Source organism: Schistocerca cancellata, chromosome 4 (genome assembly GCF_023864275.1).
Source record: "Schistocerca cancellata isolate TAMUIC-IGC-003103 chromosome 4, iqSchCanc2.1, whole genome shotgun sequence".
Lineage (NCBI taxonomy): Eukaryota > Metazoa > Arthropoda > Insecta > Orthoptera > Acrididae > Schistocerca > Schistocerca cancellata.
The window spans coordinates 211865022-211880813 of NC_064629.1; the positions used below are offsets into that span (position 1 = coordinate 211865022).

General features: G+C 40.1%; 1 protein-coding gene across 1 annotated transcript in view; it reads left to right on the plus strand.

Moving 5' to 3' along the window:
- The window catches only part of LOC126183346 (HEAT repeat-containing protein 5B), a 268954-nt gene extending 253865 nt beyond the window's left edge, over nt 1-15089 (plus strand). Inside the window, exon 37 of the mRNA XM_049925227.1 lies at nt 11863-15089. Coding sequence (XP_049781184.1) covers nt 11863-12039 — 177 coding nt within the window. The 3' untranslated portion in view covers nt 12040-15089. The remainder of the gene's footprint in view (nt 1-11862) is intronic.
- Nucleotides 15090-15792: the final 703 nt, after the last annotated feature.

A 15792-nucleotide genomic window follows, 5' to 3' on the forward strand; every position in this document is an offset into this window, starting at 1 on the left:
AAGTGCATCATCGTGGGACAATGCAGACACAGACTTCTTCATTTTTGTCTTGAATGTTCACACAAAAAGCACTCCACTTCTTAGTTAGAAGCCAGATGAAAGGGCTGGTAGTCAGATACTGGAAACCATTGTGGATTCAAAAATATTCAAACTCCCTGACTCAAATTTCCAGCCGTTATCAGATACAAGGGTCTGAGGGGGAGTCCTTAATAGAGCAAATGAGACACAATGCGTGAATAGTAGCTCTTGATGTCATGGAAAACAGTTTGGCAACATATAGGAAATAGGACAAAGCATCCATTACCAACAACCTCATGCTTCCCAAAAAGGGCCCCACAAAGTTGCTGTGGAAGCTCTCCCAAGGGTGCTGTGGGACCAGCCAAGGGAAGAACTGACTTGGTGGCGGAGCTTGGGTTCTGTTCACAATCCGTGCAAGCCTGCACAAGATGTTCAAGATCATGATTGATCACCAACCAGTAGGTGTGATGCTGTGTCTAAGCCTACATATGAGACATGCCCCAGTTTGATCCATGCAGCAGCTGGAGTATGTGAGGATGTAACAATGGAGGGACAACTTTTCAACAGCTTTGCTCATCCATCGCAGACATCAAGATCCCCTGGATCGCATTGAGCCAATTATGTAGGAGAAAAGGAGCGAGCTTGGCCCATCTTGTCCAGGCTGGTGAAACTACTTTCCGATAAAACAGGGCGGCAGCCATAGTGGGCATAACCTCCAGCACTAACAAAGAAAAATTGAGCAGTATCTGCTACAAGGTATCATACAATGTCAAAATGAAAGCCTCTTGTCAGTTGAACTCTGGATCTGGTCCTGCTGGCAACCTTGATAGTGCACCTGCTGCGTGGTGGACTGGTAATGAATGTCATAGCACTGATGCAATCAGTGGGCAGTCCTATCTGGGAGCCTGGAATGAGGGCCAAATAAGGAAACCAATGGCTTGTGGTTGGTGATGAGTAGGCACTTCACTCCATACAAGAAAACATGAAACTTTTTTATGCCAAAACTGATAGTGAGTGATTCTTTTACCCCAAATAAATGATTAGATTGCACCACAAAAAGTGTCTTCAATGCGTAAGTGATGGGCTGCTCAGTGCTATCTAGGTTCAAATGTGACAGGACCACACCTACGCGACATGGTAGCTGCCAAGGTTAGTGATTTAAGTGGTGTACAAGAAGCCAAACAGGGAGCAGAGCACAAACAGTGTTTAAAGGACTGGATAGCCCATTGGCAATCCACAGACCGTACAAATTTTATGCTCTTCTGACAAAGGCAGTTATGAGGGTGGCAAGTGTGCATGACCTGGGGAATGAACTTAGCATAACAAGAAATCTTGTCCAAAAGGAACTGGTGCTCCTTGAGGTTCTTATGCACCTGCAAGTTGTCAGTGGTTTTGTTGTGCTCATCTGTAGAAAAGAGGCCATCTTTGCTAAGCACATGACCCAAAAAATGCCCCTTTGGGGGAAAAAGTGCCTTTTCCAATGTGCAGTGAAGACCATTCTCGAGAAGGCATTGGGAAACCGCCTGCAGATTTTGTAAATGCCCTCTTGCATACAACCCATGAACCAGAAGTCACCAGGGCAATTTTGCCACAGAAAATGTCCTGAATCAACTGCTCCAAATATTGTCGATAAATTCCTGATGCAGACAGAATTCCAAAGGGCAGATGATTAAATTGATAAAGCCCAAAGAGGGTTTTGAGCACCAAGAAACTCCAAGATGTGGTATCCAATGGCTACTGTGCAGGTGTGCTATGCAGCAAAATACTGGCCCACTGACAATTTTTGCCAGCAACTCCTTCAGCTGTGGAGCTTTATACGAGTCCATGACACATTGCCTGTTGTTTAAAATTGTTGCAAAGGAGCAAGGTGCCATCTGTGTTCTGAATTATCACCATGTGTGTGGCCCCAGTGTGTCCCATTGACTTGATGAAACAGGAGGAATGATGTCGAGGTCCTGCCAATGCTGCTACTCTGCCTTGACCTCGTCACACATGGCGAAGGGAATGGGATGGCGGTGACAAAATTTAACTATTACTCTTGGCTTAAGGAAGATGTGTGCCTCGAAATTTATTGCCCAACCCAAGGTTTTCTCAAACAGCTGGTTGTACCTTGTTATAAAGGGACAGATTTAGACACTAAATGTTCTTTGTCCAGTACTGAAAGCCAAAAGCAGAAAAGGCATTTAACCAAAAAATATTTTGTGCCAACAGTGAGTTAATGTAAGTTTCCACTCCACATTCTTTTGATATGCTGAGACAAATAATTGGAAACCCCCCCCCCCCTGCTCCAAAAAAAGAAAAGAATACACTGTTTTTACCATAAGACATAACTTAACATTGTGTCCGTTGCAACACAGGGTGACCCAAGAGTGTGTATGTTTCTAAGTCAGTTAGGCTGACAGTTAGTGAGGCTGACAGTTGCTCCCGTATTTACCTGAAACTCAGTCAGCCACCAATTCATGAGCAGCATTAGTGGAATACACTGGGATAATGCGTGAGGGGTGTCAAGAGGCAGCCCTTGTGTCCAGGGAAAACAATGGGGCCTCCAACAACAGTCCTGCGGCTCACCAACTGTCAGAATCTGATCACAAATGGCCTACTTTTTGGCATACCAGAAACATAGCAACTACATATGGGCAGTCCTGTCTAACATGTACCACATGAAAATTGGGGCAGGACCGTCAACTTGTGCATAGAGTGGAAACAAATGCAGAAGGAGAGCGATGCCAAAAGCCTGAAAAAGATTGCAAGCGGGATCCACAACTCTTTGTCTTGTGGATACTGGGCTTGCCACAGATGACGACAGGGAATGCTGCGACAGCATCACCCTCAAATTGGCGAAGACATAATCACATTGGGGGGGGCTCAGAGGAAAGTGTAGTTGCCTGGTAAACCCCATGAGGCACCGGGAGCTGCTTACCGTGCATATCTAATTGCTCCAGCTAAGAAGGGGTCGAACAACACCGGTGCCTTAGTTTGGACCTTGGGGTCAGGTGCTAACCAGACAATTGTGTCCCTAATTAGTGAGTCCACATATGAAGTAGCACATTAAGCACATTTAAACCGACCCTTGCATGAAAGACCTTGCAGGTCGGGGATCCAGGACACATATGACTGCCCAGGGCACTTTGGGTGCTAGTTAAACTGCAACTGTGCCACCACCATATAGGTTTGATGTCTGAAATACTGCATGAGCAGGTGACAGAGTTCCTGTAGTTAAGTTTTGCACACTCATTGGAGGACATTAAATTTTGCACAATTTCATACTGCTGGACAGTAACGAGGCTTTGGATCGACAGTAAACTTTACATGGCAGTGCAGCAAGAACTGGTGCAGATAATTCTCCCACCTTTCAGCAGACTCCTCAAAGCTAGTTATGCAGTTGGGGGTGGCAGCGTGGATGGCTTCTCTGCAGCCACCTGGCCTGCCACTATCGCAGCATGGATGCAGAGGAATTTCACCTCTTGCCAACATGGCAAAAATGCCAGATGCATGGTGGCCACAAACTAATGCAATGAAAAAAAGGACGACATCAAATTTGTAAGAACATCCTATGCCACCATTTTTGTATCTGCACAGTGCAAGGTGTTGTGAATTGGCAGGAGCCAATTCACGGAGTTGGGAGGAAGCCGAAAGGCACGCGATTAAGCTCACGCAGGCTGGCGTGAGGTCTGGAACAGGTCAGAGAAATAAGACTAGCAAAACAAGAGTAACTGGTAGAATACTTAACTTTAATCCAAAATTGTAGAACATCTCACTTGATGATACATAATTTGAATCTCAATATAAAATGCTATGGCGCCTTGCTAGGTTGTAGCAAATGACGTAGCTGAAGGCTATGCTAACTATCGTCTCGGCAAATGAGAGCGTAGTTGTCAGTGATCCATCTCTGGCTAAGTCGGCTGTACAACTGGGGCGAGTGCTAGGACGTGTCTCTAGGCCTGCTGTGTGGCGGCGCTCGGTCTGCAATTACTGACAGTGGCGACACGCGGGTCCGACGTATACTAACGGACCGCGGCCAATTTAAAGGCTACCACCTAGCAAGTGTGGTGTCTGGCGGTGACACCACACAAGGCAACACCAGATTACCGTCAGTCTCGACTTAAAAGTAACTATACTATAGTTCAATTCTTTTATCTTGGCGGCTCGCGCATGCCCGTCTAGACGCGGGAGATTGCTGCGTTGCCAGTTGCACACGACGCACGCGCCAAGAGAAGCAGCGCCATAGTATAGCATAGTTCGCAAGCTTACGTTTAGGGGGGAGCGCGCAGTTCATGAAGTAAAGCCACCACGGCCGCATTAACCCTTTCGCTGCTACAAAGACGTGCTCCATGCATTCCGCGCTGTGGGCGATTTTGTCACTGCACTGCTCGCCTGTGCAGACACATTGTGTTCTGACTGCTTTGACACTCTTTTATCATTCGATTCCACAAAAACTATTTGGCTCAAAAATTTGATTTTTACCTATCTTCTTGACTGATACCTTCCCCCCATAAATGACTTAATTTTGTTTCGATGTTCAATGCAGTTATTATGCAGCATTATATATAGTAAACCATTGCACGAAATTTTGAAGAGTTTGCAGAGGTAAAATCCATAGAGTATACTTTCCGGATGGTCGATTTTAGTTGCCACAATGTTGAGAATGAAATGTGGACAAGATATCTATATATTTCACTTAATTTAAGTACCACATAAGTGTCATATGTAATATTCAGAAATATTACCTTTCGCGACTGTAACAAAAGTTTTACTTACACTGGGCACGTTTGGCTTTATTTTAAAACACTTCAATCAATCAAAAGGAAGTAGACAAAATACATTAAACAAAACTGTGGACTTACAAAAATATTAGGACTTGAATATACCGTCTGTCAGTGAAGTGCTCAGAGCCATGTCAAATATAATTTTGTGTGTGGCACACACAAACAGCATTTATTTGCTAAAACACTGATGAGCCAACACAAACGTTGAATATTGTGCTACCGCAGCACAAAACTACAAAAGGTGACTTGGCAATGGAGGACACAAAATACAGTCCTCTTATGATGCTTCAAAAGAGAGAAACGCGTCTGGTCTAAATAAGTCGCTTATTACAGTTGCAGAAGAGGACTATATTTCAGTATCATTGGTAAAACTGCGACTGTGGAACAAAAACAAGAAATAGAACATGAATACCATTGTGTATGTTCCATACCTTTCACCGATGGAAGTGCTTTAAAATAAAGCCAAACGCGCCCTGTGTAAATAAAACTTTTATTACAGTCGCGAAAGACGGAATATTTCTCAATATTACATACGACACCTATGTGGTACTTAAATTAAATGAGATATTGTTATACAGTAAATATTATATGAAATTTAGGTATCTTTTCCACATTTCATTCTCAACATTGTGGCAACTAAAATCGACCATACGGAAAGTACACGCTATGGACTTTTACCTCTGCAAACTCTTCAAAATTTCGTGCAATGGTTTACTACATTTAATGCTGCACGTCAAAACAAAATTAAGTCATTTATGGGGGGAAGGTATCAGTCAAGAAGACGTGTAAAAATCAAATTTTTTGGCCAAATAGTTTTTGTGAAATCGAATGATAAGTGTGTCAAAGCAGTGGGAACACCATGTGTCTGCACAGGCGAGAAGTGCAGTGATGACAAAATCGCGCACAGCGCGGAATGCGGAGAGCACGTGTCTGCAGCAGCCAAAAAGTTAATGAAGAGGCAAATAACTAGAAATTTCATTCAAACGAATAAAATTCCTGAAGTAAGGCACTCCAATATTGTTTTTAAATAAAGAAAATATTAAGCACTCCACAAGGTTTGAACTCGTAACCTTTCACTTGTCAGCCCAACACCTTGACCGTTCCGCTACATCGGCTCATCTAATAGCTGACCTCCATATGGACTGTGACACCGGACGCAACTACTTATAAACACTGTTGGTATGATTATGAATTACTCACGCTTCGTCGAAGTGCAATAGGAAATAAACAATTACCGCTGTTCTTTATTGCGAAAAAGCAGTTCGTGAGATTGAAACAAACACCTTTCCTTGCTTTCGCCTGAATTAGGAGTCTTATTGCTTGTTTGGTTTAACTAATTAATAGAATATGAAGCAATTGGTATAAAGAATGCTTTTTCCAAACTTTCAATAAAAGAAAGTCTGCTATCAAGACATTGCTTTTGTTCTATTACTTTATTTACGACTGAACGTTTCTAAAACTGAAGACTCTCGTCCGTGCTATGCACTGCAGTCGAGATCTGGCAACGTCGTTCTCTGTTCATTGGCTGACTGTGTTTTGTGACGTCAGATGCGCAGAACGAACCTAAACTCGGCCGCCAAGATATATGACGCGCACTTTAACTGAGGGTAGCCCGACTGTAAAGATGTTGAGCTGAACCCCAGAAGAGTGAAAGAAACTTGATGTCAAGTCAACCTATGGGTGATTAGTGTGTCTGAACACTGCATAGAGGTAAGCTTTGGAGAAATACACAAATGTGACCAGCTTGAAGTAGTGGACAGCTAAGCATGTGGAGACAGAGCATGGTGTGAAGTGAAGCCAGGTTGGCAGTAGTTGAAATTAGTGTAAGAACTGAAAGGCCCAGCCTTGGTAAACTCCACATTCAGTGGTTCTGTATATACAGTGCTTTGCATGTCCAGCCTGTGGTAGCTTGCTTTACTACTCTCCTGGGATATCTACATCAGATTATCTGTGTCCGTATTGAAGTCCAGTGGTGGTGTTCCTAAAATGACGTTCGATTTTAGCTTACATAGGTACATCTTGTTCATCTCAACACCTTTTTAAAAAGTTATGCATATTTAGAACTTGACCTTTCTTCTTGTGGAGCTTATCCAAATTATGTATGTTAACAAACATCTTCCCTCCATAGAGTGAAGTGATACGATCTCTCAGGTTTTCTCAGCACAATTGATTAATGCTGTGTTTCTGAATGTTCTGCAAAGTTTTTCGATGACTAACTGGCTTCCTTTTTCAGTTGCTGCAAGTTTTGTTGTTATATTTACTCACTGTGTAGACTCCAATTTACACACACTGACCTCTTATCTCCATGCTTTGAGCTATCACCATCCACTACAAAGCAATTCGGTGCTTAAGACTCTGGTCAATAGTGCTCGAACACTTTCAGACAAGGAGAGCCTTTCCAAAGAATTACAACACCTACGAATAGTGTTACAAAGGAATGGGTTCTCAGATCATCAAATTAAATGGGCAGTGCAGCCAAAATCCAGTATGCTTGTGAAATAGATCAAGACAGACTGGGGAAGAGAAGTCAAAATTAGTCAGTCAGTCCAATAACCAAAAATATCAGTAGACTTCTACTGAAATGTGGCATCTAGTGTATTTCACTACCTTCAACTAAGATAAAAAGTATTCTTAGTAATGTTAAAGATTATCTGGGTGTGCATCGCATGCAATGTGAACGTTGTATGTCTTATGTGGAGCAGACTATCGTAAGAATTGTGGAGAGGTACAAGGAACATCAGTGACACATCCAACTACAACAACCAAGCAAATCAGCTATTATCACCATCACTGCGTTGAATATAATTATAAAATGAAGTACGATGAGACCAGTACCATTGCGCAAAACTCCAAGTTTATAGGACAGCATATTTCAGGGTCTATTGAAATAAAGATGTTGGAAACCCTAATAAACAGGAATGGAGGATTCAGTTTAAACAAGGCTGGTGTCTAGCACTCAGTTCAAAAAGATCTTGTTCGCCATCACATCTGCCAGAGCTGGGAAGTGCTGATGGAATTTGCATTTCTTGGACTATCAGAGCGAGTTCTGAAAAACAAAAGTGCATCAGAGGCCATAGTGGGTGTTGGGAGTTAAACTCTGGTATAAATAGTGGCACGAGACCAACAATGGTTCACAGACTGTTTGGAGTCCAGGCAGCGAGTACACATGACAGCATACATCACAGCACCTGAAGAAGGTAGCCGGGTAAGTTGTCGAATAATTGTGCATAAAATGGAAAAAACTTGGCAGAACACCCAGAAGTGCATTATTTATCAATTGTGCTGTGGAAACCTAATGACATCTCTTCACTCAGCAGGGAGCAAATGTTCCGTAACATACACAAGTTGGATAAGCTCCGCCAGAAGAAAGGTTGCCTTCTCAGTACGCTGATGTTCTAACAAGATGTACCTGCATGTGCCAAAGCTAAACATCATATTAAAACATCAGTGGCAAATAAGATTATGTGCCGTGCCACTCAGGTTATGGTATGAGAGAGAATTTGTGACACCCAATGAATGCTGAACGTCACTTCAAAAGAGCCTTTTCATATCCACCCCTACATGTAAGCGACACTCTCAGCAGATTCTTGGGAACGGGTTGACAATACACAAGCAGAATCAATGCATTTGGAAATATCTGCAAGCCAGAGAGAAAAATTTGATCACGTGCACAAAAAGTCAAGACAAGGTGCAGGAAGCCCTACTGTAATTAACCTCTATGACAAACATCTGGATGAGGATACAGGAAGATTCTTGGTAAAGGGCTAAACTTCGTTCCCATTTAGTATGTTACACCAGCTCTATGGAGCATGTTGTAGCTTCTCTCCCACTAGATTGATCAGTTACCTAGGCGCCAATGCTAAGATCCAATGTCTCCAAGGAAGAACGAGTAACATTGAGAAATCTGTGTTGTTACAGCGGACATGGGCAATGTGATGGTCCTAATGTCACATGTGGACTGCAGTAAGATGATTTTCTATCTTTTAAATGATGTTGCCTATAGACAGATAGATGCTGCTCCTACAAATAAAATCAAGAGAATGATGGTGATTCTTCTCAGTGAGTCGGGCTTGCTATGTAACATCATTAAAGATCTTAGAAAATGAGCAGCAGTGTCACCATGGCTACATGGCCTTCATAGGGTATGCATGGGAGGAATTCCTCCAAGAACCATAGTTAGTTATACTGGCTCATTTACCAGCTGGCAAAATACCTGAGATGCTTTCTGTGCAAATATGTGAGGAAGTGTGAACATCACATTCGCAACGCTGCTGACTTTGTACATTACCTCAGTTAATCGCAGCTTCAGGTTAAGGATATTATGGTCAGTTTTGATGGACTCTCCCTCTTTTTGAGATTGCCAGTTTCTGATACCTTGGAAGTAATTTCAGAAAAGCTTGATGATTATTTCACAGAACTTTTTAGGTGTTTTCCGACATTAACTTATTTCCTTTTCAAGAGAAAATATTGTGAACATACCAGTGGTGTGGTGATGGCTAGTCCATTATTCCCTTTGTGGCAAACTTATAAATGGAATACTTTGAAGCAAAAGCACTAGAAACTGCCAAGTTGAAACCAATGTGTTTTTATTGGTACATGGTCAACACATTTGTGGAGAGGGTACATAAAGAGGAAAAACTTAGAGTTTGTAAAATATTTAAACTGTATCCATAGTAATTTAAAATTCATGATGGAGCTTAAAAAAGAGGGCCAACAGCCTTTCCCTGATGTCTTAGTTTAGAGAAGAACAGATTCATACCTGGGTCACAGTGTACACTCTATGATGAAAAAAATGTTATGCACGCTGAAGGAATTGTCCAAATGAAGTGGAAATCAATAGATGTGATGTACACATACAGACAAATAAAAATAACTATTTGGCTTGGCCATGATTGATAGAGTTTTTGGATGTTCTCCGGTGGGATATCGTGCCAGATTCTGTTATTTCAAACTTGGACATCGCTCACATTGTTAGTTTATGGCAAGGATTGTCAAAATCCTGAGCTGATTGGAGGATCCTGTCCATAATGCATCAAGTGTGAGCTTGATAGCCAAGGTAGGCATTGACAAGCACGAAGATAGGCAGTAGAAAATCTCAGCATGTGCAGCAGGCATTATCTTGCTGAAATGTAAGACCAGAATGGCTTGCCATGAAGAGAAACAAAGCTGGGCATAGAATATTGTTGAAGTACTGCTGTACTGTTAGGGTGTCACAGAGACAACCAAAGGGGTCCTGCTATGAAGTGAAATGGCACCCCACACCATCGCTCCTGGTTGTCGGGCTGTAAGGTGGGCGACAGTCAGGTTGATATCCCACCACAGCTTAGGGATCTCCAGACATGTCACTGGTCATAGTCACTTTGAGAAAGTGCTTCAGTACTACTAGAGGAAATAGCATTGTGCTGATGAGGTATTTATTGACTGATAAACCAGTTGTGGTGGTATTGTCAGATGTTTTGTCCAGTTATGTAACTGAATCCATTAAATTTCTCCCTGGCCGGCCGCGGTGGTCTAGCGGTTCTAGGCACGCAGTCCGGAACCGCGCGACTGCTACGGTCGCAGGTTCGAATCCTGCCTCGGGCATGGATGTGTGTGATGTCCTTAGGTTAGTTAGGTTTAAGTAGTTCTAAGTTCTAGGGGACTGATGACCACAGATGTTACGTCCCATAGTGCTCAGAGCCATTTGAACCATTTTGATTTGAGCCAAATTTCTCCCTAAAAAATGAAATTAGACCATGGATAATTTCAGTGAATTTAGGAAACTTCGAGTAATGAGATGAATCCTTGAATCCAGGGAAAGTATTATTTGCTGAACAACAAATTCTGGGCAAATATTGTAGATGCGACTTGACTTTTGTATCTTGATTTTTATCTTTATCTACAACCACCTGTGTTATAGAGATACGAATAAACAAGTATTCTCTATGCAGTTCAAAGTGTATTGTGTCTCAAATTGTGAACAAGAAACGGGACAAAATCAGATGTGCAGACACTGTTAAGTCTGACAGCACACCTATAAGGGTTATTTCAAACTTAGACATTGCTCACATTGTTAGTTTATGGCAAGGATTGTCAACACTGGTAGTTGCTTACTGAATTGATCACACCACAGAGTCATCATCTGAACATTCAACTGCTGTAGTCAATTAAAAATATTGAAGATCTGCCTCATAGTGGTTGCCTGCTATTAGCAACAGGAGCTAATTACTGCTACCTCCAAATTATGGTTTCTATTTATCGTGAGAAGAGTGTAACATAAATGCACATTGCCTTTGTGGAGGCAGCTGGAAGGGCTGTGATGACCCGTACAGTACCCAACTTTCTCCACATGATCCATTTGGCCTGTAGGCAGTCATTACAAACAGTAGTACAAACTGCCCAGCACTTTGGTGTGTAAAGGAGATGGACAAGGGAACACCTCAGTAGGACCTGGATGTGTGGCATTGGATTCTCTTCACAAACAAGTGTAGGATCTGTGCACATCTCAGGATGAAGTCTGATGTGATCAGCAGGAAGCTGGGTCTGTTGTGTTTTGGGCTGGTATCATGTGCAAGTCTTTGTACATACATCAATAGTTATGGTAACTTGAGAGTTGTACATTTTTGGAACAGGACCCTTCGTCCTATTGTCCAACCCTACAGTCAACATTTTGGCAAAGAGCTTGTCTTTCAAGAACATCAAATGCCAGTACACTGTACGTACCATATTAACACCTTCCTACAGGAGGCAGAAATCAGTCAAATGGAATACCTGTGGTATCTGCTGATATGAACCCAATTGAAAATGCTTGTGAGTTGAAACTAATGGTGTGCAATTAGTCAGAAACCATTGTACAAACAGTTAGAAGTGCTGGTCAAACAGACCTGTTGTGTTTTTATAGGCTAGCTATCTTAATATAATATTTATTTATATTTGTTTGTTTATTTGTTTAACATGATCTGATTATTATAGTGTTTCACAATGTGTGAAATACTTCTGCGTGCTAATTTTATTGTACAGGATCTTATTTTGTAGTAGTCATTGTTAGTTAACTGTGTTTAATCTTTTCTAATATTTGTTTCCTGTCTTTTTTTAATAGGAGTTTAAGTCATTAATGAGTCAGTCAACTGAACTACGTTCAAAACTGGAGTCGGCTGTAAGGTCAAGTCAAAAAAATCAACAGAAATTGAGAGCTGACAGTGCCACAGCGAAGACATTTCCTTCACAGACACCAACAATAAAACTTAAAACTGATTTCAGCAATTTTTCTTCATAGTATCAAAAGAAATGAACTGTTGTGCGTTTTGTAAGAGCCGTGAGATAGATTGGGAAATTTGGGAAGTAAAAAAAAAGTGAATGGGTGGGTGGAGGGGAATGTTTGTTTGTGTAATTATATGACTTTTATTTCTCAGGATAGTTTCTTTGAGTGTAACTCTAAACAAATTCCAACTGTCCGAATGGAAAATTAATATTTTAATAGTCTTCTATGTCATGCTGTGTGGACAGGTTCCTTTTGGTTCCATAATGCTAGGTATGATGGGAAAACCATTTCTTAGATTTGCTACTGGTTCTTCAATTGATGTTTGATTTTAAGATCTTCTTCAATTGATGTTTGATTTTAGGAACAAAGACAACTGCTTGATTTGTTTTAAGGAAGAAACAAGCATTTCAGTAATTTAATGACGGCATTCTGAATTCATCTGCATTTATTTGATATACACAACATGGTGGTTGCCAAGTGTAAGTGTTATTTATTGTGTTTCAGTCAGTATGATTGCACCTTCACAATCTCGCGAAATATTTAGCTGACTGGTTTCAGTGCACAAAGTTTGATGATAGTAATGAACGATATTTATGAATAAATATATTATAGACTAGGGCCACAGAAGGCTTTGCATATCAGATTCCCGTATCTGAAATCATTGAAGTCATCTGTAAGTGCAAATTGAGCACATCAAATAGAAGAGAGACTTGTGAAATGGTACCATAAAGTATTGGCAGAGGGCTGTTATGTTTTACCTTAGGAATGTGAAATAATTTTAATGCTGACTTAAGACTGAGCTAATGTGTTAAGGTTTGACATTGTAGAGAGAGAGAGAGAGAGAGAGAGAGAGAGAGAGATGGAGAGAGATTTGTGTGTGTGTGTGTGTGTGTGTGTGTGTGTGTGTTTGGTTTGATATATATTTGTATGTTTCACATATTGTGTAGATAAGGTTCTAAGAATGTGTAAAAATAACAACTAAACAATGTATCAATATGTAGGAAGACAAGATAAATATACCAACTAAACAATGTATCAATATGTAGGAAGACAAGATAAATGTAACTGGTAAGAAAACTACAGTGAATCATTGTTTTGATTTCTGCAGATTTTTTTTAAAACACATTGTGAAGGTTCCAATCTGCTTTTGCAACAATGCCCCTTTACTTGGAAAATGCAACAGTTATTGAATACCTATATGTTTTTCAGTCATACTTTCGTCATTCCTTCAACACTAAACAGTATCACATGTTCCACACTCTAGGTCAAGTAGTTTATTTGCTACAAAACCAAAATAATTGGTTTGCTTCACATCTGCTATTCAGCTGATAGTTGAAATCATTATTGGGCCATATTGCAAATGGCAAATTAAACACAGAAAAACCTAACCACACTCTTCAATAGTTTGAAATGATATTTTAAAAGGTATTATGGTGACAGAAACTATATCATATAAAGAATAACTGTCCTGAATGTGGTCACAAAACCTCTCCAGGTTCTGAAAGACATCAGTAAATATAGGCATGAACAATAACAACAGGCATCAAATTAAGAAGGAACATAATACCAGTCTTTTCTTCACAAGATTTTTTTTACTTGTATGCAGGATAAAGAAAAATGAGAGAAAAATGCACGTTTTACTAGCCAGTGCAAAAATTTTAGAATTCAAGAGTGAACAAGCAAGAGTTTAACATCCTTTCCCTCAGTAATTTTACTGTTTGTACTGTTCGATTCAACATAAAGCACAAATTGCTTCATAACCACCCAGTACATTATGCACATCCGTAAATCAGGTGATCTATAATTGTTTAACAATTTTTGTTATTTTTACTGACCTCCACCCTGTCTTTGCTAAATCATGCCACTTCTATCATCACCACTGTCACACTATTTATGAGTAATTTACACTATTATGCCAAATTGTGGCCATTGCTTGTAAGAAATTAAAAAACTGGATTTTATTTCATCTTTCAGTGCTTCAATCATTGTTAATTTTGAATTAGGTGCTGTATATACACACCATAGTCTCCCTGATTTGAATTACATTTAATTCTTGCGTTTGGTAGCTGATGCAGTGTGAATTTTCTGCACTGTGTGAGAAATACTGATACATTAACTTCCAAGACCTAAAGAGCAGACAATACTTAAAGTATACCACAGCTACAACACCTGTTACTCCAAACTTTTTGTTGAATTTATGACTGCATGACACACAATTAATAAAGCTTTCATTGTTCCTTAATAAGAAGGTGCTATACATTAGTGCTACAAGAACAAACCATATGAGTATTGTTTGCTCGTGTAAGCTTTGACAACAAATACAAAATGCTACAATTAATTGTTAAAGACAAGCCTTCAAAAAATGCAATGAAAAGACAAGAGACATTAAACATTGATGCTTTTTGATGTATATAGTTCAACATAATGATGATGAACAGTGTTGTAGAGCTGTTACTGGCATAGCAGGAAAAATTGTCGATTGGTGTGATGTGAATGATATTTTGATGAGAGAGTAAGGGGAAGGGGGAGTGGTTCCTTGGGAATCTGGCAGAGAGAGAACTTCATTCTTGTATGAGTCTGTGAAACCAGACTTCAGGCATTGGGGTGTCTTGTATGCAGTTGCTTTCTGTGCTGCCTTTCATCACCACCACACAGAACTGATCTGCTCACTTTCAGTTACTTATTTACATACAGGTATCATTTGTCAACACATCCACCATTGTTTCCATATAGTGTAATGAGATACACTATTTTGCTCCACATGTTCATTGAACAATGTGGTATCTCTAGTCTTCCTCTCAGTGTCACTAAAAGCTGAATGATTTGCGTATGTTGCTTAATTTCCATTTTTCCTCAACTGTATAAGAATACAGAAAAAAGACAACTGTGTAGTTAATGTAATTATTATACATATCGGTGAAAGTGCACAGCAAATTGTAAAGTACTGGATACTTAGAATATTTTGTAGTTGTGTTAATGTCTTCAATTGATGTCAGAATACTCTGTTTTTTAATGTCTGTTTTATGACTTCCTAAACAAACAAATAAATAAATAAATAAATTATATTTGTTCTTCAGAATTGATGTCAGAAGTAAATTTAGAGTTTTGTTAATGAAATGTGATTTTGCAGCAATAAATAAGTGTACAATAATGATTAACTATCCTAGAGCAGTTTTTGTAATCAAATTAAAGTAACTGAGTCATGTTTTTTAAGTTATTTATTTCATTTATTAGCAGATTTAAACCCTGTTAATATTCCATGCTTTTAAACTGTGTAGCTATTGTCACTGAGAAGGTGTATTATATCAACCTATAGCTGTGAAGACAAGTGCTGGCATGCCTGATTTCTTCACTGTGTCCAAAGATGTTACACAGGGTTGTGTCCTATCTCTCCAACAGTACAACATCTGTGCCAAACATATGTTATTAAGAAAGCTCAAGATGGTTGGACCAAAGGCATTGCAGTTGGTGGAAGAACCATTAACAACGTCTGATATGCTGACGACATCTTACTTTTAGTAAGCAGTGAAAAACAACTTGCTGAGCTGCTGACAAAAATAAGGGGTATTAGTTTATCATACGGATATCTCAAAGTCCAAACTCACGATATATGATCAAGGACACAGGTCCACCTAACAACTCAATTAAAGAATAGGGAGTCGTGCATTCTTTCATCTATTGTGGGTGAACCATCTGCAACATGGGAAGTTTTGGAGATGAGATAAGAAGGTAGATTACAGAAGGACAAGTGACTGTGAAAAAGCTCAT